This window comes from Centroberyx affinis, unplaced genomic scaffold (assembly GCF_046629955.1).
Source record: "Centroberyx affinis isolate AG114_WGS23_722 - 3 ecotype Tasmania unplaced genomic scaffold, CSIRO-AGI_Caff_v1 ptg001679l_1, whole genome shotgun sequence".
Classification (NCBI taxonomy): domain Eukaryota; kingdom Metazoa; phylum Chordata; class Actinopteri; order Beryciformes; family Berycidae; genus Centroberyx; species Centroberyx affinis.
The window spans coordinates 139134-162370 of record NW_027280099.1 but is presented as its reverse complement, the minus strand read 5'-3'; the positions used below and the strand labels follow the sequence as shown (position 1 = coordinate 162370).

The window sequence follows — 23237 nt, the reverse complement described above, 5'->3', positions numbered from 1 at the left end:
GTCACCGTCACTGTCCTTGGAGCTGAAGGTGGGCTGGTAGGATTAATAGGGGGGTCACCGGCGTCTGGAATGGTTTAATGCATTAATTACCATTCAGCATAGGCCAAACAAAATTGTATGGCGTTAACCATAGACCTGTTTGTCTGTAGGCTACCTTCCTGACTTGAGTCCATCAGACTACTGTTGTTAGACTGTGGTACTGTTGCACTTTTCGGGTTATTAAAATTTTTGTAAACACCTGTCCATAGGTTATTGAAATGTGTGTGGAGTGTCATGTATTGTGTATTGTGTGTTGCGTATTATGCATTTCGTCTTTAACTCTAAAGCTGGCTGAGTTTACCTGACTGCAAGACCAATTTACCTTCGGGTATAGTAAAGTTTACCTTGAACCTTTAACAATGAAGTCATGCGATTTTAATCATGTGGTTGCATTGCTTGGACTCAGGGACAAGTTTTCATTTTCACTTCTCAGACCAGAAAACTAACGCTGCACAGTTAAACTGTCCATATCTACCCGACTTCACCCGATTATTCAAGTTTTCAGGCCAATAATTGCAGAGAAAACACACTAACTAAATATAACTGGACTGGTTTCTTTCATGGAACTCAGAAGGAGGAGGCGGACTTTGTTTCTGTTCCCCGATCAGTCTGTGTGATTCACACAGAGAGAGAGAGAGAGAGAGAGAGAGAGCAAACAGTGTTTTTTTATTATCCCAGTGAGGTCATGTTTAACTATTCTATTTTTATTTGTCACAATCTTTACTTCATATTGTAAAAAGTGCTAAACACACACTGCCTCTTTCAAACCGCTCCTCTTCCTGGAATAAAGCAAAGCCTGATAACCCCTCCCTCTTCTTCCTGGTCTCAAACAGCCAGTTCAATTCTGTCCAGATGTTTCCTGTTCCCTCCCCTTTCACAGATCTGCCAGTTTAAAGATGGGTGGAAACAACATGTTGTGAAGTGCAAGAGCTGACAAGCCCATTCACTGCAGATCAGCAAATGATCATGAAGTAAAGGAACAGATTTTTGGTTTGGATCAGAACTTTTATCTGTTGAGAGCAAATAAAACTATCTGACACACTGTTACTGAGAAGTGAAATGGCGCAGCAAGGAATTCAGCTGGACGAGGCAAAACTCTGCTGTTCGATCTGTCTGGATCTACTGAAGGATCCGGTGACTATTCCCTGTGGGCACAGCTACTGCATGAGCTGTATTAAAAGCTGCTGGGATAAAGAGGATCAGAAGAAAATCCACAGCTGCCCCCAGTGCAGACAGACCTTCACACCAAGGCCTGTCCTGGGGAAAAATACCATGTTAGCAGAGTTGGTGGAGGAAGTGAAGAAGACAGGACTCCAAGCTGCTCCTCCTGATCGCTGCTATGCCGGACCTGGAGATGTGGCCTGTGATTTCTGCACTGGGAGAAAGCTGAAAGCCCTCAAGTCCTGTCTGGTGTGTCTGGTCTCTTACTGTGAGCAGCACCTCCAGCCTCACTATGATGTAGCTCCATTAAAGAAACACAAGCTGGTCAAAGCCACCATGAAGCTTCAGGAGAACATCTGCTCTCGTCATGACGAGGTGATGAAGATTTTCTGCCGTACTGATCAGCAGTTTATCTGTTATCTCTGCTCCATGGTTGAACATAAAGGCCACGACACAGTCTCAGCTGCAGCAGAAAGGACTGAGAGGCAGAAAGAGCTCGGGGTGAGTCGGCAAAACATCCAGCAGAGAATCCAGAACAGAAAGAAATATGTGAAGGTGCTTCAACAGGAGGTGAAGGCTATCAATCTCTCTGCTGATAAAGCAGTGGAGGACAGCGAGAAGATCTTCACTGAGCTGGTCCGTCTCATTGAGAAAAGAAGCTCTGATGTGAAGGAGCAGATCAGATCCCAGCAGAAAGCGGAAGCGAGTCGGGCCGAAGAACTTCAGGAGAAGCTGAAGCAGGAGATTGCTGAGCTGAGGAGGAAAGACGCTGAGCTGGAGCAGCTCTCACACACAGAGGATCACACCCATTTTCTACACAATTACCCCTCGCTGTCACGTCTCAGTGAATCTACAGACTTACCCAGCACCAATATCCGTCCTCTGCACTACTTTGAGGATGTGACTGCAGCTGTGTCAGAGGCCAGAGATAAACTACAGGGCATTCTTACAGAGGAATGGCCTAAGATCTCATGGACAGTGACTCAAATGGATGTTTTACTGCCACAACCAGAGCCCAAGACCAGAGCTGAATTCTTACAATATTCACGTCAAATCACACTGGATCCAAACACAGCAGACACAAATCTGTCATTATCTGAGAGGAACAGAAAAGCAACATGTGTGGAAGAAGAACAGTTATATTCTCGTCACCCAGACAGATTCACTGAATGGTGTCAGGTCCTGAGTAGAGAGGGTCTGACTGGACATTGTTACTGGGAGGTGGAGTGGAGGGGGAGTGCAGTTTCAATAGCAGTCGCATATAAGGATATTAGCAGAACAGGGGATAAATGTTATTTTGGATGCAATGAAAAGTCTTGGGAAATACAGTATTTTAAAAATGGTTATGAATTCAGACATAACAATATCAAAACTTCCATCCCAGGCCCTCGGTCCTCCAGAGTAGGAGTGTACCTGGATCACAGTGCAGGTATTCTGTCCTTCTACAGCGTCTCTGAAACCATGACTCTCCTCCACAGAGTCCAGACCACATTCACTCAGCCTCTCTATCCTGGATTTTCATTTTTGGTTTTGGGAGCCAGTGCTGAATTGTGTTAGCTCAAGTAGACAAGAGTGATTCTAGGTTTTTTTTTTCTTTTATTTTGTCTCCATCTTTGTTGCTCAGCCTCACTGTGGTGTTTCTGCTCTGCACATCCCAGAGATCAGATGTCAATCAAACGGTGTGGGCGGAGCCTGGATTTCCTGTTGATGCATTTTGAGTTTCTCTTTTCTTTGTCTGTTCAGCCATGGTGGCTATCGCTACTAATGCTAACTACCCAGTTCTTCTTCTGTTTATTCCAAACAAACCGAAAACGCATCACTTCCTGTGCAGCCTATGGATATAGGTTGAATCACTATTGTGTTATATCAGTTGGTGATATAGAGTATCCAAACAGTCATTTAATTGTATGAAAACGTAAACTGTTTTGTGGACTATATAGTTCTTATTTTTGTTGCATATTTGTATTGTTGCTGTAATATTTTCTGCTGTTTCTGTTCCACTGCATGGGCCTTAATGGAGCCAGCACTAGAAGTCTTCCCTTTATTATAGCTGAATAGTTGTTAATATGTTGATTTTGTTCCTGACACTTTGTAACTTTGTTAAGAAAAGCGAACTACAAATGTAATCATTATTATTATAATCAATAGGGAGAGGATTCATTGTTTTCCTCCACAGTGCTGACATACTGGTTTAACAGATTGATTGTGTGGATGAAGTGAATATGTAGATGGAAAGATTGAACCAGAGTCTTTTACCAGGTTTTAATGATTTGATGTGTGATCAAAGTGAATGTTTGCAAAGATCAATAAAGTTTTTTTTTCCAAGAATTAATAAAGTATTTCTTCTGTATTCATTCCAGGAAGTCTTATCAAAGCTGCTAGAGAAAATGTGAAACTAATATGACAGTATAACTGAGCTGATTTTCCCCCTAAAACACAACAAAGTGCAGTCTTCATGTTTAGAGCAGATGTGGAATCAAAAGTCAAATGAAGCAGCAGTGTTACCAAAGAAGAAACACTAGTGAAGATGGAAAGAATGGAGGACAATCCTGTTGTTAATGTAACTGGTTAAATGTATGAATTAAGTGAATGTTTAGATGGAAAGACTGAAGGACAGTGTGGATGGATAACATTTGCCAATCAATCTCTATCCTTGCAACTTTCTTCACTGAAACAGTTTTGTCATTGAGGACTAAGCTTGCAACCTCCAAGTGTTTAATCATCTGTTGCTTTTTAGAAGCTAGATTGGCTTTGTGCACTTGCTCAATAAACAGTTTCTCATGCAGGCTTGAAAAGCCTGGAAAAGTAGGAAGAATTCATTTGATCATTTCCAGGTCAAGTTTGGGAATCAGTCCCCTCTAGTGGAGGCTGTAGTTGGTCTGATGCTCTTATTACTGGTCGTGATAAATTGTTTGAGAGGTGGTGGAGATAAATCATGAATAATCTTATACAGTAGACAAACATTTGTCATGACCATTAAGTTACTAGTTATTATATAATAGATTGTGTTGTGTACTAGTTGTTATATAATAGATACTAGATCTAGATAGCAGTGACTGATTTGGTTTATACTAGTCACTTTTCTACTTTTACTTGTAACAATTTAATAAACACTAGTGCTTACTTGTTAGCTACTAGTGACTAATTCAATTTTCCCCAGTCACGTTTATATACTTTCTTCCAAAAATTCAGCAGTTTTTTAACGGAATCCTATGGAGCTACACATTTTAGATATCAACAATTCATCACTAACTAGTCAATATTTTAATTTGTACTAGTCTTATTAATAATTTGTTCTTATTATAATTTATACTTGTCACTATTCCTCTGTTACTAGAAGCTATTAAATAGTAATTAGTAGTATTATGATGATTTCTAGTTTTTATTTGAAATGTAGATATATTTTTTTTTATGTATTAGACATATACTGTACTTTTTTTTAAATTATTAAGTAGATGTTGATCATATAGTTGTAGGTTTTAATAGTCAAATTGAAAATGTTGATAGTATCAAATGGAACAAAAAACGAATCATAATTGGAAAACTGCTAGTCCTTTACAGTAGCAAGTTGTAACAATAGAACATTCACTAGAAGAGTGGAAAAGCAGCTTGTCTTTAATAAATAGTTACTAGTGACTGATGAATAACAAATAGTAGAATTGGATTAGAGACAATTGCTCAAAATAGTAACTAGTGTGTAATGAAAAAAACTACTAGTAAAAATAAATGTTGTAGATATGTAAATGGTAACCCCCCCCCCCCCCTTCCAACTTCATATTTTATTTAATTTTATTATTGTGATGCATTTAAGTAATGACCTTGTTTTGAAAATACTTTTCTTTTATCACTTACCTTGTGTGGAATGCAACATTCCAGGTCATTCCAAGTCTTATACAATATAAGGATGGCTAATTACCAAGAGTATTACCAATACTACTTACTGTCACTGGAGGGCAAGCTTCACAAAGCTAAGGTGTTTTGTTCTGATAACATCACATCCTCCTGTTGTTCAGACAGACAGAAGTGACAGCATGGATGTGCTTGACCGACTGCCTTCTATGTGTGTTTTGTATTTTTCAGTTTTTCAGTAAACTCTCCCAGCCTCTTTACACACTTGTGAATGGCCTCAATATTCAATTGTTCAATATAAAGTAGGTTTCCACATCACAGCAGCCTAATATACTGTGCTGTACTGTGCTGGACCATAATAGAATTGTATTGAAGAGGGAAAAGTTTCAGACCAAAGAGGTGAAGGTTTGGTCTGATGAAGCTGTTAATCGTCTCCAAGGCTCCCTTGACTGCACCGACAGGGAAATGTTCAAGGACTCTTGCACTGACATTGATGATCTTACCAATGTAATCAGATGTTATGTTACCTTTTGTGAGAATATGCTTATCCATCATAAAAAGAGCAGGGCATATCCTAATAACAAGCCTTGGATGTCAAAATTATTATAGACAGCTCTGACCAGGAAGAAGCTTTCTTTTACACGGGGGTGACTTCTGATACAGGAAACAACAAAGAAGTGAAACTTGAAATAAAAGGGCTAAATAAAATTAAGAGCAAAATGATCTGTAATAAGCTTGGCTCAGCCTGGTCTGGCATGAAAACAATGGTATGCCTAGTCTTACTACTAGGTCCGACGTAGAATACCACACTATGTCACACATGGAATTTACACCTCTTGCACCAGATGGGTGTAGCGCTACAGCTGGGTGTAAATTCTACGCCTAATAAAGAGCAGGTGTAAAGCAAACATTTTGGACTAGTTTCCAAGGTGATACTCTTTTCAGAAGAAAGACTAGCCTAGCTTTTCAACTATGGCACGTCTCATCTATAGACTGCACAACCAGCGCGCTTTCCAGCGGGAGAGAATATTGAGAGACCGGACCAATCCTCTCGTTATATAGAGGGACAGTGAGTTAGTTGAGAGATTTCGTTTCAGCAGGGTTGAATTGTTTGAATTAATTGACGAGCTCTCACCTCAGTTAGAGCATGTCTCTGACAGGAACGGTCTGCTGTCCCCGGCCTTGCAGCTACTAACCGCACTTAGAATTTACGCAAATTGTGCTTTTCAAAATACATTAGGTGATATGATTAATGTCAGCAGATCTACGGCTTGCCGAGCAATCAGACGAGTGTCGCTGGCACTGAATGCTCGCTTGCCACGCCATGTGCGTTTACCTACCCAGCAAGAAGCTGCTCGTACCAAGGAGGCCTTTCGGAGAGAGTCTTGGATACCCGGCATTTTTGGATGCATCGATGGCACATGTGCGCATTCAGGCCCCGTCAAAAAAGGAGTACCTCTACGTGAATAGGAAGGGCTTTCATTCACTAAACATCCAAGTTGTCTGTGACTCAGATATTGAAGATAATTGATGTGGTAGCACAGTGGTATGGATCTGCCCATGACGGGAGAGCGCACTAGCAAGAGTGTGTGAGGAAGGAAGGCTCAAGGTATCATGCTTTGAGACAGTGGCTACCCTCTGAAGAAATGGCTCGCAAAAGGGTCACAAAATATTTTCATCCTCAAAAGGGGTTCGCATTGGCAAAAAAGGTTAAGAACCACTGAACTAGATGCAGTATTGAACGCTGCATTGGAGTCCTCAAGCGCAGGTGTGTGGCTCACAAACCTTGTATTGACTAGTACAGAGGTTACTAGTTTTATAGGCTGTGTTCCTATAGAATCTGCTAATCTGACAGACTATTGAAATTAACACAGACCTTAATGTTTAGGTTAAATTCTGAGTTGTGCTCTGCTCTCTCTGTTCTTCAAGGTCTCACTGTTTGCACGGGGGAATGAGAATGGATCCTGAAAGGCTCTGCAACTGTGCTGCACAACATTTGCTTTGAGAAGAGAGTGCCTCTCCCAGTGGAAGAAACAGTCCTAGTGGAGGCTGAAGTGGGCATCAGATCAATGAGTCGACCATGTCAATGGTCGACTCATACAACTGATACAAAGGCCTCGACTGATACAAAGGCCTTAATTATGGGTCTATTTCACTAGCAAGGACCACACCATCAACAAGATGCGTTTAAATGATTTATTGAAGGAAGACTGATGAGCATGGTTTCTGGTAGCTGAATGCGTTGTGGGAGGCTTCGTAGGGAATCCGCCGCGGCACCCGGGCCACGACGGACCCCCAAGGGGGAGGAAGGAGAGGGAGAACAGGAAGAAAGAATAGGGCGGGGGGGAGGGGCGCAGAATACGAGAGCGAAAGGGGAAGAGAGGGTTAGGGTGGTATTTAAGGGATGCCGGAAGAGGCGCGGTTGAGGTGTGGTCCTGCTCCTGAAACTCGCTAGGTAAGCTTCAATTCACTAGCAAGGACCACACCATCAACAAGATGCGTTTAAATGATTTATTGAAGGAAGATTGATGAGCATGGTTTCTGGTAGCTGAATGCGTTGTGGGGAGGCTTCGTAGGGAATCCGCCGCGGCACCCGGGCCACGACGGACCCCCAAAAACCTCCAGTTACTTAAGGAGATAAGATTGAGCGGATATGAGATCTTTGAGATCTGAACGGATGTAGCGGTGATATGTTTGGGAGGACCAACGGCCCATGAGTTGAATGAAGTGTTCTGGGATGCCATTGCGGGAGGCTGAAGTGGTGGCTCCGATCCTGAAGGAGTGTCCGGAGTAGTGAACGGGAGAAATGGTGGACAAGGAGAGTACGAGGCGGAGGTGATGGTGGAACCAAAATCGAGTAGCCACTCGTCTGGATTCGGAGACGAAGAGAGGATCTGAAGATGTTATGCTCTGGGATTTCCGGAACGCCGAGTAGTCTGCGAGGGTCTGGAAGGGATTCAGTGGTGATTGGACTTTGAAGTAGAAGACAGGTGTAGGCTGACCGGATTGATTGGTTTTGGTTCGCTTTAGGTGGAATACCATGGTGTCTTCTGAGAAATATGACAAGTCTGAAATGCAAGCGTGGTGGCGCGGGTCGAAGTGGATGGTTGAGGCGGTGAATTCAGAGCATCTGAAGAAAGCGAGTAGTAATATGGCTTCTAGGGTTCGAGCTACGTGGGGAGTGCCGTATCCGGAGCGGATGGTGTGGATGCAGGCTGACAGCAAGTCGGCAGTAAGAAGAAGGCGGTGAGGATTTTTTGCTGGCTCTTGACGTAGGAATCCTTTGAGGAGCTAAGTTATCTGAGGATGGCTGGAGGCTAGGCTCGGACTGCCGGTTATGAGTTTGGAGAAGAAGCTGATGCCGCTAAGATAAACTTTGATGGTGTGTGTTTTGATGGCCATCACGGAATGGGAATAGGTAATGAAACTAGTCAGGGTGACGAGATCGAACGATGGGAAGGTTATGTTATGCTGGACGTGAAAGTGACGGAAACTTTCCAAGCTGTCCAGTAGGATGATAGGGTTGTGGGTGATAGGCTGTTGATGATGGAGTTCTGGGATTCGACGATCAGGGGTATTAGGGCAGGATTTACGAGTTGAAAGTCGATGGCGTTGGAGTGGCCGGGAACATTGGCTGCGCGGAGAATATATTGGTGTGTAACGGAGTGCCGGACGAGGCGGTGCATGAATGGCATGATGGATGGAGAGTTGGAGCGTCCTTTGTTGATTATGTCAACGACTACGGGGTTGTCTGAGTAAATAAGGAAGGCCTTGCGGGACCATTCGTGACCCCACGGAATGGCGGTGGCTATTATGGGGTAGATTTCGAAGAGAGCGGAGGAAGCGACCTGGCATTCGTTTGCGAGCTCCGGGGCCATTCTGCTGCGAACCATCTTCCGTTGTAGAAACCCCCAAAACCGGCATCTGTGTACAGATTGATGTCATGCGGGTGCGTCAGATGGTCATCATAAGAGAAGGTGATCCCGTTTCAGTTGGCGAGGAGGTTGAGCCACAGACTGGGTTTGGCGCGGCTTGGACTGTCCCAGGAGATGGAGGTCAAGAGAGACGGGGCGGAAGAAACGATGGATAGCAGGTGAGAGATAAAGGCCTGCCCTTGTGGAATGATGCGAAGGGCGAAGTTGGGATGGCCTAGGAGGGAGAGACGTTGGCGTTTGGAGCAGCACGGGGCGAGCAGGAAATTGGAGATCAGAAGGCTGATTCGATTGAGCTTTTTTCGACTGGGAGAGAAGCCTGAAACAGAATTGTGTCAAGAGCGATTCCGAGGAACTCAAGGGATGTGGAGGGGCCCTCCATTCTCTGCAGACAGGGGAACCCCGAGGTCGGATAAAACCAGAGTGAGTATAAAGTCAGAGTGACCAGGCCGGAAGAAGGTGGCGATGAGGAAGGGGAAATGCACGTAAGGCACGTATGGGCTGCACGGGCAGCGAAGATGCGACAGTAAGTTTCGGTGTCGAGAACGCCCCAGTATGTGGCCTCGTTGAATTGCAGAAGGCGGGCGGCGGCTTCGGAGGCGAAGTGGGTGTGATATTGGTAGAAACCGTTGCCTCCAAAACGGAGGGCCAGATTAAGGACGGTGGCCATGTAGTCGTACAGTTCCTGGCGGCGGGTGGGAAATTGTGAACAAAGAACGTCTCTGTAGAGAGAGAAAGCGTAGGCGAACTCGGCGGGTGTAAGCTCTCTGGAACGGGTGGGTGTTCCCTCTTTCGGGCGGAGAAGGGTGCCTTCATATCCTTCGAGGAATCTATCGATGGGTGGTTGGTGGAGAGAAGGCATGAGAAGGAGTGCAAGGTCTATGTAATTACCATCAATGATTTGTTTACATAGAATAGCGGGAACCGGAGAAGGACGGGAAGGTATAAGGAGGACGAATGGGAGGATTAGCCATAGGCAAGGTGAAGTTGACGGTTGCCTGCTGGGCTGGAATGGTTTGAGAGAGGAGACCGGAGTTAGGTGCAGCAGGAACTTGCTGCAGTGAGAGCTGTGGAGGAAGCTGGGTGCCGGCATCCCGGTGCCGAAAGCCCCGGCTAGAGCGAGCTGCTGCGGTTGCTGGAAGCGGGCGGCGGGAGGCGCCGGCATCCCAGTGCCGGAAGCCCCGGCTAGAGCGACCTGCTGCGGTTGCTGGAAGCGGGCGGCAGAGGGCGCCGGCATCCCGGTGCCGGAAGCCCCAGCTAGCGCGAGCTGCAAATGCTGGAACTGGATGGCTGGGGGCGCTGTGTCATTTGCCCTGGATGGTGTAGGCTGTCGGTCCTGGTGATGAGAACCTAGATGGGAGGTGGAGGGTCCTGGAACTCCAGTGTCGGGCGCTCCAACTGACGTGGCTGATTGTGCAAGATATTGACGGGAGGTGGTTGCTGAAACCCTGGTGTTATGTGGTCTGGCTGGTGATCCAATTTGTTGCTTTTGTTGCCGCACTTTTTGCTGCCTTTGAGCTGGAAGGCTGATGTCGCGACGTGTCGTTGGGGTGTGCGTGATGACGTCACCCGGAAGAGTGCTGTGACGGAGCAGGGTAGGGGAAAGGTAAAGAGCGGAGCTGGCATCCCGGTGCCAGTGGCGTTCGCTGAGGGAGGAAGCTGTTGAGAGGAGAGAGGAAGGGTTGAGTGAGGACCTGGCATCCCGGTGCCGGAGGCGTTCATTGAGGGAGGAAGCTGCTGAGATGGGGGGAAAAATAGGGTGAGCAACTGGCAACCCGGTGCCGTTCGTTGAGGGAGGAAGCTGCTGAGATGGGGGGAAAAATAGGGTGAGCAACTGGCAACCCGGTGCCGTTCGTTGAGGGAGGAAGCTGCTGAGATGGGGGGAAAAATAGGGTGAGCAACTGGCAACCCGGTGCCGTTCGTTGAGGGAGGAAGCTGCTGAGATGGGAGGGAAAAATAGGGAGAGCAACTGGCAACCCGGTGCTGTTCGTTGCGGGAGGAAGCTGCTGAGAAGGGGGGAAAAAGGGTGAGCAACTGGCAACCCGGTGCCAGTGGCATTGACTGGAGGCAGGCGCTGCTATAGGAGGCTGGGAATAGTAGGGTGAGAAGCTGATATCCTGGAGCTGTAGCAGTGATTCCCCGGGTTCCCCGGTTTTGTGGAGCGTAGTGCTGGTGCGTGATGACGTCGCGTCTTGCGCCGCTGCTGGTGACGCTACTCGGAAGAAGACGGTTTTGTGTGTGTTTGGTGGATCGAGTATGGCGGGAAGCTGTAAAACGTTCGAATGACTTTGCTTTGTTATCGGAGCGGTGGTAGGGAATTCCTCTATCCTTTAACTCTCTCTGGAGTCGAACCACTGTCCACTCGGAATCGTTGATGGCAGTGAATCGTCGGGGGACCTCGCCGGGGCGTGAGAGCGCCGGCTTCGAAGCGGAGCGGAGCCGGACCTGCATTCGGAGAATCTCGCCTGTGTCTCGGACTAGCTGGGGAACGTGTCGGGGTTGAGGATGCGTGGCGGGGGCTTGTTGCTCTCTCGCTACGCCGGAGGGGTCTTCCTCGGATGGATGGAGTTCTGGGATTGTAGCTTCTGGGTGGAGGAGACCGGATTTTTGAGCGATGGTGTGGTTGACTCTCTGGAGTGTTGCCGACATCCATTGAGGTTGCTGGGGTCTCGGGTGCAACCAGGAGGTTTTCGGCATCGGTTGCTGGGTGTTGAGGTGAATCTTCCGGCTGAAAGGCCTGAGCGGAATGGACGGAACCGCACGGAGCCGGGAAGGAGAGGTCGTCGTCGGACGGGCTGAGGCACGGGTGATCCATCGGGCGGGACCCCCGGAGAGGAGCGGTGAGTAAAGTCTGGTTTACTTTTCGATGCTGGTCTATGCCTAGCTTGGCTTGGTGTGGCAGTATGCGAGCTGTCAAACGTTCCGCACGTAAATGAGAACAAAGCGCAGAATACGAGAGCGAAAGGGGAAGAGAGGGTTAGGGTGGTATTTAAGGGATGCCGGAAGAGGCGCGGTTGAGGTGTGGTCCTGCTCCTGAAACTCGCTAGGTAAGCTTCAAATCCAGCACAATCTATGCCCATAACGTTGTTAATATAGTTAGGTCATAGGTCATCATTTGATACAAGAATTCAAGAAAACATTGTAAATAAATGATTTATTGAACTAAGTTGAACTATACAGTATGTGAAGAACTGAATAACTGCTTGAGATGTTTTTAGATTTACTATGTGATGTGATATATTACATTTTATAGGCCTACATATTATATTATTTTACATTATATCATAGAGTATTGTAACATATTAGAGCCTATTTACATATTTAAAAAGATGCTGTCATCGTCAATGGTGTAGTTTGCTTGGCATTCAAGGAGTTGAATTTCCAAATTATGTTCGTGCTTTTCAAGCTCCAATTTCTCTTTCTCCACTCGTGATTTCTCCGTCATCTCTACTCTTGATATTTCTGTCTCCGTTAAAATCTCGTGGAGATCCTGACTTCGTCTCTTTGCTTGAGAGGGCTTATAGTCCAGTCAATCTAACTCAAAAAAGGGCCCAACCCAGGAGAAATTGCAATAGTAATGTTTCATAGTTTTTATTGGTCCTAATACCCTCCTGCATCATATATTAAAAGTATACCTTCATGGATTTAGTGGAACATACTTTTTTCAAGGTCAAAAGCAAAGTTTCGACGTTTTAGAGTGACGCGGTCTGGGTAGAATGGTGTTAATATTGGAGGGTCTATGTACACCCATCCAACATATTTGGTGTCTTTTCCTAGGTTTTTGGGGTCAATCTTTCCAATAAAACACTTTTTCAGAAGATATTCTAATGTCTTATACCTGTATTTGGGGTACTACTACCCCAACACCCAATTTTTTGCAAAATTTTCCACTTACAGTTTGTGCCACATTGCTCCTGGGTATAAATTGTTCCTATGATTTGTCCCTCCCAATATATCACTGTAAACACAACCATGTAATTTCAATAGTATTAATAATACGCAATGAAAGCTCTTGTGCTGATTATAGTATATACAGTATAGTGTATATATAGTGAAGTCTTACAAGTATCTGGGTGTTCACCTGAATAATAAACTGGACTGGATGGACAATACAAATGCACTTTACAAGAAAGGCCAGAGCAGACTCTATCTGCTGAGGAACGTAGGTCTTTTGGAGTGCAGGGGGCACTCCTGAGGACCTTCTTTGACTCTGTGGTGGCATCAGCCATCTTCTATGGAGTGGTCTTCTGGGGCAGCAGCATCTCGACTGCTGATAGGAAGAGACTTAACAGACTGGTTAAGAAGGCCAGCTTTGTCCTGGAATGCCCCCTTGACCCAGTGGAGGTGGTGGGAGAAAGGAGAATGATGGCTAAGCTATCATCCCTGATGGAGAACATGTCCCACCCCATGGGGTGCTATAGGCCAGGTGCAAAGATGGAGGTCTGAGACTAGACAAGCTGGCAAGACACATCCCCAAAGTGCAAGCCAACCGGATTGTGTCTCTGGTGAATTCTAAAGATGAGTGCACCAAAGCTATTACAAGAAAGGCTGTCACTGCGAGTCATCTTCGGAGGCTGTGGAAGGCGTCGGGTGGAATAGGAGACAGCCCACCCTCGTCAACCTGTGATGTGTCTAAAAACGCCTTTCTATCAGGGCCAGACTGGAAAAAAGTAGGAATTTGAGAAATGGGTTAATCTCAAAGCCCAGGGTACGGGAATTACCAACTTCCGAGCGGACCCGATCAGCAATCACTGGCTGCGGAGTCCAAGTGATTGTAATATTGGCGAAAGCCAGTATGTCCTTGCCCTCAAACTGAGAACCAACACCTTCCCGACTAGGGCGTTTGGGTCAAGAGGCAAAGGTGGTGGTGAGTGTGAGAAGCTCTGTAGACTGTGTGGAAGAGCGGCTGAAACATTGAAGCACATTCTTAGCGCTTGTAAGAGCCTTAAACCGAACCGCATGGCGAGACACAACAAGTTGATCTTGGCCCAAATGGCTGAAAGGCAAGGCTGGCAGGTCTACAGAGAACCACACTTGACTAATGCAGATGGTCAAACGAATGTTCCCGACTTGATCATAATCAATGCAAAGCACGAGTTGCGATGGTCATTGACGTGACGGTAAGATTCAAGTCGGCTCAAGGATGCATACCAAGAAAAGGTTCTCAAATACACACCGCTGGGCAAGGCGGTGCATCTGAGATGGCCACTTGTCCAGAGAGTCAGAATTGAGGGTTTTCCCCTGGGAGCAAGGAGCAAGTGGTTAAAGAGGAATGAATGGGTGTTGGAGGGAATGGGAGTCCCGCTGCGAAGGCGGGAACAACTGGCAAAGCTGTTTAGCAGGAGGACTTTGCTGTATTCAGTGGACACCCTTAAGAGAGTGTTCCATGCACTTGTTGCGTGATTCATTCGATTGTTCTGTTAGACTGTTATTTGGGGTTCATTGAGAAAGTTTGTTTGTGTGTTCTTTATTAAATTATTCTGAACAATAACAGTCAGTTGGGTGCGTTCATCCCCGGTTCTTTTAGGGCGTTCAAACCCGGTGTTCGTTGGGCATTTTGTATAGGGGTGGCCGGGCCAGGGAAGCGTTTAATAGTACCCGAACTCTGTCACAGTGCCTTAGGGAATTATTTGGTTGCGTTCGATAGTTTGGAGGAGCTTGGGCCGTTCTCCACTTCGGTGTGGGTGAATCCCCGACTATGGATGACGAAGGGGTGAGTGATCCCCTGAGGATGTGCCTCGTTAAACGTCACGAAATGGGCGTATACGTTGGCTCAGTTCTTGAATTCAAGTATACTCTCTGTCAGTCAATATGGAGAAGGTATCGGTGGCGGCTGGCAGAGCATCCGTGGTTGTGGAGTTCGCTGGTCAATAAATTGGTATTGGTGGTGACGAGCGGGCTGTCCATGGCCGAGGTCCTACATTGTTGCAGCTCCACCTCGGTGGGGTTGACGACGATGTGAATTCTGCCCAGTGCTTCTGAATGTCAAAGTGAAGAAATGCAATAAAGCACGGGTAACGGTGGAAGTAACTATGCCCCTCTTAAAATCAGCAACATCTTTGTCTGCCATGTTTCACAGCTTCAGAATGTACCATCAGGTTCAGGAATGGATGGGTAACTCGCTACCACCGGAGGAATGGGGCTGGAGGATCCAAGACTCATGCCTCATTCCCATCCATTCTGACCAGGACCCTGCTCCTCAATCCTTGTTGGAGCTTGTGCGCTGCAATTGTCAGGTTGTGTCAAGGACTTGATTGCTCCCTAGCCTGTTCAGAGTGCAGAGGTGTGTGCGCGAATATGTCGGCACAACATTTGGATGAGGACATGGAGTGAAGATTACATGTAGGCCTACAGTCAAGGCATGTTTCAAGCTTGATCTCATTTAAGGTTTCAATCTGTGTGCTGATATGCATCATGGTTTTCATGGAAAAACATAATTACTAAGACAAATTTGTATGTGCAGAAAATTCAGTGATAATAAATGGTTTATCACCTAATGTGATTGATTTTGTTTGATGACTTTGGTCATTTTGGGGTAAGGGCACCCCCAAAGTGCACATATACATTCAGAACAGGTCATATCTGATGGTTGTATGTGAAAGAACACCCTAGAAAACCAATGTATAGACATAAATTATATGAAAATAGCACGTTCAGAAGCAGAGATACGCACTTCTTTGTGTGACGCTGTGACATGAAGGCCCCAAATTTCGATCCCTGAATTTACATTGATCCACTAAGTATATAATGGTATACTTTTAATATGTTATTTGGATGTCCCTAGGGATCACATAAAACCTTGAATGATTACTATTGCAATTTTCCACAGATTGACTGGACTATTAGGTGAGGGGGCATCTGGAATGGTTTAATGCATTAATTACCATTCAGCATAGGCCAAACAAAATTGTATGGTGTTAACCACCTGTTTGCCTATAGGCTACCTTCGTGACTTGAATCCATCAGACTACTGTTGTTAGACTGTGGTACTGTTGCACTTTTCGGGTTATTTAAATTTTTGTAAACCTGTCCATAGGTTATTGAAATGTGTGTGGAGTGTCATGTATTGTGTATTGTGTGTTGTGTATTATGTATTTTGTCTTTAACTCTAAAGCTGGCTGAGTTTACCTGACTGCAAGACCAATTTACCTTCGGGTATAGTAAAGTCATGCAAAAAAAAAAAATGTTTCTTTTTTTTCATAAATGTATTTACAATGTATATTACAATGAAATACAATATACATGAAGGACTCATGTTTTTTACAATTTCTTTCCCCCACCCCTGGTCCTACATAAAATTCTATGGATACAATAAAAAGAATAAATAAATAATGATAATTAAAAAAAAAAAAAAAACCCTACCTTCTTAACATTGTGGTTAAATCAATGATAAAACAAAAGAATATGCAAAACGACAACACTGTAAATGATTTGAAGTGTATTGACATGTATTGACAGAGTGTGCATCAATGGTGAGTGCTTCATTTGTCCTGTAGTGTCTTTAATTTAACTATGTAATTAATCATAGGGCCCCAAACAGACTCAAATTTTCCAGATGACCCCCTCAGGTTGTACTTAATTTTCTCCAGGTTTAAGAACATCATGGGGTCTTTGAGCCATAGAGATGTTTTGGGGGCAAATGGTGACTTCCACTCCAACAATATTCTTCTACGTGCTAATAAGGATGCAAAGGCAATACTGTCTTTTGTTGTCCTCCTAATTACTTGATGACCTGGTAATACTACAAAAATGGCCATTTCTGCACACGGTGTCAACGCCATGTTTAAAGCCTCAGCAAGGTGTTTGAAAATAGCTGTCCGGTAACCTTGTAGACGAGGACAAGACCAGAACATGTGTCATGTTTGCTGGTGACATATGACATCTAATACAAGTATCTGTGACACTGGAATATATTTTGGAGAGTTTGGAGTTGGTAAGATAGATGCGATGGACAACCTTAAATTGTATCAGATTGAGCCTAGAACAAGGCATACTGTCATTCACTCGAACCAATGCACCATCCCAGTCATCGTCATCTATAACTTTGCCAAGTTCATCTTCCCAATCTTTTTTGATTTTATCAAGGGAGGCCTCTGTGAGATTAAGGTATACATTTTTGAGATTTTTGCCATAGAGAAAAGACCATATCAGTGCCGGGAGGGAGAAAGAGATGGTTACTGCGAATGGGACTGTGGTTAGACAATCCCTGGAGTCCAAAAGCACATAAATTGAAACCAGATTCTTAAAGTGGAAACAACAATTGGGTTACATGAAAATTGGGTTGGCCGAATGGGCAGTTTAGATGAAAGCAAAGCCAAAAGTGAAGTAGAAGGACAGGATTTGGTCGGTTCCTGGATCCAGAGAGTCATTTTGTGTATATTGGCTGCCCAATAATAGTTTCTTAGGTTAGGAAGCGCCAATCCACCTACAGATCTATGCCTTTGTAAAAACTCTCTCCTGATCCTGGGGGTCCTGCCTTTCCATAGAAAAGAGGAAATTAGTTTGTTTATTGTGCGAAAAAAGGATTTGGGTAAAAAGACTGGCAGACATTGGAAAAGATACAAAAAGCGTGGAAGCACATTCATTTTAATGCAATTTACCCTCCCAACAATAGTTATATGCAAACTGTTCCACCTTTCCAGGTCCAATTTAAGCTTGTCAATTAAAGGTGGGAAATTGTTTTTGTAATGATCTGATAATTGTCGACAGATATTCACACCTAAATACTTGAAATTGCTTCTAGACAGAAGTCATGTGAATTTAATCATGTGGTGGCATTGCTTGGACTCAGGGACAAGTTTTCATTTTCACTTCTCAGACCAGAAAATTAACGCTGCACAGTTAAACTGTCCATATCTACCCGACTTCACCTGATTATTCATAGTAGGCAAAAATAATTGCAGAGAAAACACACTAACTAAATATAACTGGACTGGTTTCTTTCATTGAACTCAGAAGAGGAGGCGGACTTTGTTTCTGTTCCCACGATCAGTCTGTGTGATTCACACAGAGAGAGAGAGAGAGAGAGAGAGAGAGCAAACAGTGTTTTTTTATTATCCCAGTGAGGTCATGTTTAACTATTCTATTTTTATTTGTCACAATCTTTACTTCATATTGTAAAAAGTGCTAAACACACACTGCCTCTTTCAAACCGCTCCTCTTCCTGGAATAAAGCAAAGCCTGATAACCCCTCCCTCTTCTTCCTGGTCTCAAACAGCCAGTTCAATTCTGTCCAGATGTTTCCTGTTCCCTCCCCTTTCACAGATCTGCCAGTTTAAAGATGGGTGGAAACAACATGTTGTGAAAAGCATGAGCTGACAAGCTCATTTTCTGCAGATCAGCAAATGAACATGAACACAAGGAAGAGATTTTTGGATTGGATCGGAACTTTTATCTGTTGAGAGCAAATAAAACTATCTGACTCACTGTTACTGAGAAGTGAAATGGCGCAGCAAGGAATTCAGCTGGACGAGGCAAAACTCTGCTGTTCGATCTGTCTGGATCTACTGAAGGATCCGGTGACTATTCCCTGTGGGCACAGCTACTGCATGAGCTGTATTAAAAGCTGCTGGGATGAAGAGGATCAGAAGAAAATCCACAGCTGCCCCCAGTGCAGACAGACCTTCAGACCAAGGCCTGTCCTGGGGAAAAATACCATGTTAGCAGAGTTGGTGGAGGAAGTGAAGAAGACAGGACTCCAAGCTGCTCCTCCTGATCGCTGCTATGCCGGACCTGGAGATGTGGCCTGTGATTTCTGCACTGGGAGAAAGCTGAAAGCCCTCAAGTCCTGTCTAGTGTGTCTGGCCTCTTACTGTGAGCAGCACCTCCAGCCTCACTATGATGTAGCTCCATTAAAGAAACACAAGCTAATCGAAGCCAACATAAAGCTTCAGGAGAACATCTGCTCTCGTCATGACGAGGTGATGAAGATTTTCTGCCGTACTGATCAGCAGTTTATCTGTTATCTCTGCTCCATGGTTGAACATAAAGGCCACGACACAGTCTCAGCTGCAGCAGAATGGACTGAGAGGCAGAAAGAGTTCGGGGTGAGTCGGCAAAAAATCCAGCAGAGAATCCAGGACAGAGAGAAAGACGTGAAGGTGCTTCAACAGGAGGTGAAGGCTATCAATCTCTCTGCTGATAAAGCAGTGGAGCACAGTGAGAAGATCTTCACTGAGCTGGTCCGTCTCATTGAGAAAAGAAGCTCTGATGTGAAGGAGCAGATCAGATCACAGCAGAAAGCGGAAGCGAGTCGGGCCGAAGAACTTCAGGAGAAGCTGAAGCAGGAGATTGCTGAGCTGAGGAGGAAAGACGCTGAGCTGGAGCAGCTCTCACACACAGAGGATCACACCCATTTTCTACACAATTACCCCTCGCTGTCACGTCTCAGTGAATCTACAGACTCACCCAGCACCAATATCCGTCCTCTGCGCTACTTTGAGGATGTGACTGCAGCTGTGTCAGAGGCCAGAGATAAACTACAGGGCATTCTTACAGAGGAATGGCCTAAAATCTCATTGACAGTGACTGAAGTGGATGTTTTATTGTCACAACCAAGAGAGCCCAAGACCAGAGCTGAATTCTTACAATATTCAGGTCAAATCACACTGGATCCAAACACAGCACACACAGAGCTGTCATTATCTGAGGGGGACAGAAAAGCAACACTCATGAAAAAAAAACAGTTATATTCTCGTCACCCAGACAGATTCACTGAATGTTGTCAGGTCCTGAGTAGAGAGGGTCTGACTGGACGTTGTTACTGGGAGGTGGAGTGGAGCGGGAGTGGAGTTTCAATAGCAGTCGCATATAAGAATGTTATCAGAAGAGGGAATAAATGTTATTTTGGATGCAATGAAAAGTCTTGGGAAATAGAATATTTTAAAAATGGTTATGAATTCAGTCATAACAATATCACAACTTCTATCCCAGGCCCTCGGTCCTCCAGAGTAGGAGTGTACCTGGATCACAGTGCAGGTATTCTGTCCTTCTACAGCGTCGCTGAAACCATGGCTCTCCTCCACAGAGTCCAGACCACATTCACTCAGCCTCTCCATCCTGGATTTTCATTTTTGGTTTTGGGAGCCAGTGCTGAATTGTGTTAGCTCAAGTAGACAGGAGTGATTCTGGTGCTTTTTTTGTCTCCATCTTTGTTGCTCAGCCTCATCACTGTGGTGTTTCTGCTCTCCACATCCCACAGATCACCTGTCAATCAAATAGTGTGGGCGGAGCTTGGATTTCCTGTTGATGCATTTTGAGTTTCTCTTTTCTTTGTCTGTTCAGCCATGGTGGCTATCACTGCTCATGGTAACTACCCAGTTCTTCTTCTTTTTCTTCTTCTTTATTCCAAACAAAACATTTTTTTTCCCAGGAAAGAGCTACCAGACACCGGCTGTTTAGAACAGACAATTGAAAAGCTTTATGAAGTGGATAAAGGTTGAATCACTGTTGTGTTATATCAGTTGGTGATATAGAGTATCCAAACAGTCCATTAATCGTATGAAAACGTAAACTGTTTTGTGGACTATATAGTTCTTATTTTTGTTGCATATTTGTATTGTTGCTGTAATATTTTCTGCTGTTTCTGTTCCACTGCATGGGCCTTAATGGAGCCAGCACTAGAAGTCTTCCCTTTATTATAGCTGAATAGTTGTTAACATGTTGATTTTATTCCTGAAACTTTGTTAAGAAAAGTGAACTACAAATGTAATCATTATTATTATAATCAATAGGGAGAGGATTCATTGTTTTCCTCCACAGTGCTGACATACTGGTTTAACAGATTGATTGTGTGGATGAAGTGAATATGTAGATGGAAAGATTGAACCAGAGTCTTTTACCAGGTTTTAGTGATTTGATGTGTGATCAAAGTGAATGTTTGCAAAAATGTTTTTGTTTTTTTTCCCAAGCATGAATAAAGTATTTCTTCTGTATTCATTCCAGGAAGTCTATCAAAGCTGCTAGAGAAAATATGAAATTAATATGACAGTATAACTGAGACGATTTCCCCCCTAAAACACAACAAAGTGCAGTCTTCATGTTTAGAGCAGATGTGGAATCAAAAGTCAAATGAAGCAGCAGTGTTACCAAAGAAGAAACACTAGTGAAGATGGAAAGAATGAAGGACAATCCTGTTGTTAATGTAACTGGTTAAATGTATGAATGAAGTGAATGTTTAGATGGAGAGACTGAAGGACAGTGTGGATGGATAACATTTGCCAATCAATCTCTATCCTTGCAACTTTCTTCACTGAAACAGTTTTGTCATGGAGGACTAAGCTTGCAACCTCCAAGTGTTTAATCATCTGTTGCTTTTTAGAAGCTAGATTGGCTTTGTGCACTTGCTCAATAAACAGAGTTTCTTCTGCAGGCCTGAAAAGCCTGGAAAAGTAGGAAGAATTCATTTGATCATTTCCAGGTCAAGTTTGGGAATCAGTCCCCTCTAGTGGAGGCTGTAGTTGGTCTGATGCTCTTATTACTGGTCGTGATAAATTGTTTGAGAGGTGGTGGAGATAAATCATGAATAATCTTATACAGTAGACAAACATTTGTCATGACCATTAAGTTAGTAGTTATTATATAATAGAGAATGTATAAGAATTACTGTTGTGATCATAGTTTCTCTGTTATCTCTCTACCTGCAATACAGATAGTCATGGAATTCTGGACAAAATCATATCTAACAATAAAAATATTCTCAGATTTTGGTTCAATAGACAAAACCTCATCAAATGGGAATCTGTGGCTCTAATGTGGACTAAATTAGGGGTCCTTGATATGAAAAAGGTTGAGAATCACGGCTGTAAGGAACCAAAACTTTTTAATCTGAACTTTTTTCCCACGATTATCAATAATTACTTATTAACTCCTTTGCAGCCAAAAATCTAACACGAAGATCATCGTTGGCTCTAACCTGTATTTTGTTTACTGGCTTGCACCCAGCCTAAACAAAGCAGGAATTTGAGGATGGATGATGAAACGCCTGAGTCTGCAGACATGGTAAATATATTAATACCAGATTTTGAGTTTTTATTATTTCACACAGCTAGCTGATTTGTATTTGTGTTCTTTTTACAAAGAATATTCTGACCCAAGAGTGCATAGCAAGACTTAGAACAAGACTACAGCATGCTCTCGACCATAACCCGCCTGATGTTGACTATTCGGAGTACATAGTAACTCAAGAAAGGACCTTCATCAGTGCAGTAGACAACCTCGTCCCTCCTGATGAAGTAACCCGAGCACTGGAGCAATTGAGCAATCTATTAGAGAGGCAGAATAGATCTCTTCCCTCGGCTTCTGTGACGATGCAAATGGGGCCCTGTGGACGTCTAAGGCTCCATATCACACAGGAACAGATACAAGATGTTCTTGCAATTGGTCTTCCAGCAACATGTGCTTCACAAATTCTTGGAGTTTCAAGAAGAACTCTGTTCAGGAGGATGCAAGACTATGGCTCGTGAGTGAGGAGTCTGTATTCCCCCATGACAGATGAAGTCCTTGACCAAACAGTTAGGGACATCAAGTCAACGCTACCTCATGCAGGTTATCGTATTGTAAAGGGGTGTCTGCAAGCAGAGGGTCACTGTGTGCAATGGTCCAGAGTAAAAGCCTCAATGCACTGAGTTGATATAGCTGGCATACTGTCAAGAATGACAAGCATGGGCTGTGTCATTCGCCGGAAGTACTGTGTGAGGGGCCCGCACTTCCTTCAACACATTGACACCAATCACAAACTAATCAGGTGTGTAATCCACAACAGCTATAAATCTAAATTAACAATCCAATAAATGTAGTTATATGATCCATTACTTAAGTAATAATCTTTGTTAGTAAATGTGTAATGTGTTCTTCCTCACCAGATACAATATGGTCATATTTGGAGGCATAGATAGAGGCTTCTCCTGCAAGGTAGGTCTACTACAGTTCTCATCCACTACAGTGTGTTGAATTACATTCAGGGGGAATAATATGTATTTTCACTCTAGATCATGTGATCAACCTCCCTGTGTGTTATATGGACAAACTTCACCTGTGTTTCAACTGGCATGAGGGGGAGGAGATGATGACAGAATTTTCATTTTTGGGTGAACTATTCCTTTAAACTTTGACTTATTGGTTTCCAAGCTTGTCTTTCAGGTGGAGTTCCAGCTCATCCAGACGATTATTGAATGGCTGCAGAGTGACCAGAGGATCAGGATCCAGGGACCAAGCTAGAGTCAGAGCTATATAGAGCTTTACATCTAGACATGTTAA

At 44.2% G+C, this 23237-nt stretch overlaps 2 protein-coding genes across 2 annotated transcripts; both read left to right on the top strand.

Moving 5' to 3' along the window:
* Positions 1-1089: 1089 nt before the first annotated feature.
* LOC139651526 (E3 ubiquitin/ISG15 ligase TRIM25-like) lies at positions 1090-2757 on the top strand. The gene has a single exon (XM_071528471.1). It carries the CDS (start codon positions 1099-1101, stop codon positions 2755-2757), a length of 1659 nt encoding a protein of 552 aa, XP_071384572.1. The 5' UTR covers positions 1090-1098.
* Positions 2758-18424: 15667 nt separating this feature from the next.
* On the top strand, positions 18425-20867 carry LOC139651531 (E3 ubiquitin/ISG15 ligase TRIM25-like). The gene is made up of 2 exons (XM_071528478.1): positions 18425-19832; positions 19914-20867. The coding sequence occupies exons 1-2, from the start codon at positions 18425-18427 to the stop codon at positions 20084-20086; spliced, it is 1581 nt and encodes a 526-aa protein (XP_071384579.1). The 3' UTR covers positions 20087-20867.
* The last annotated feature ends 2370 nt before the right edge of the window (positions 20868-23237 follow it).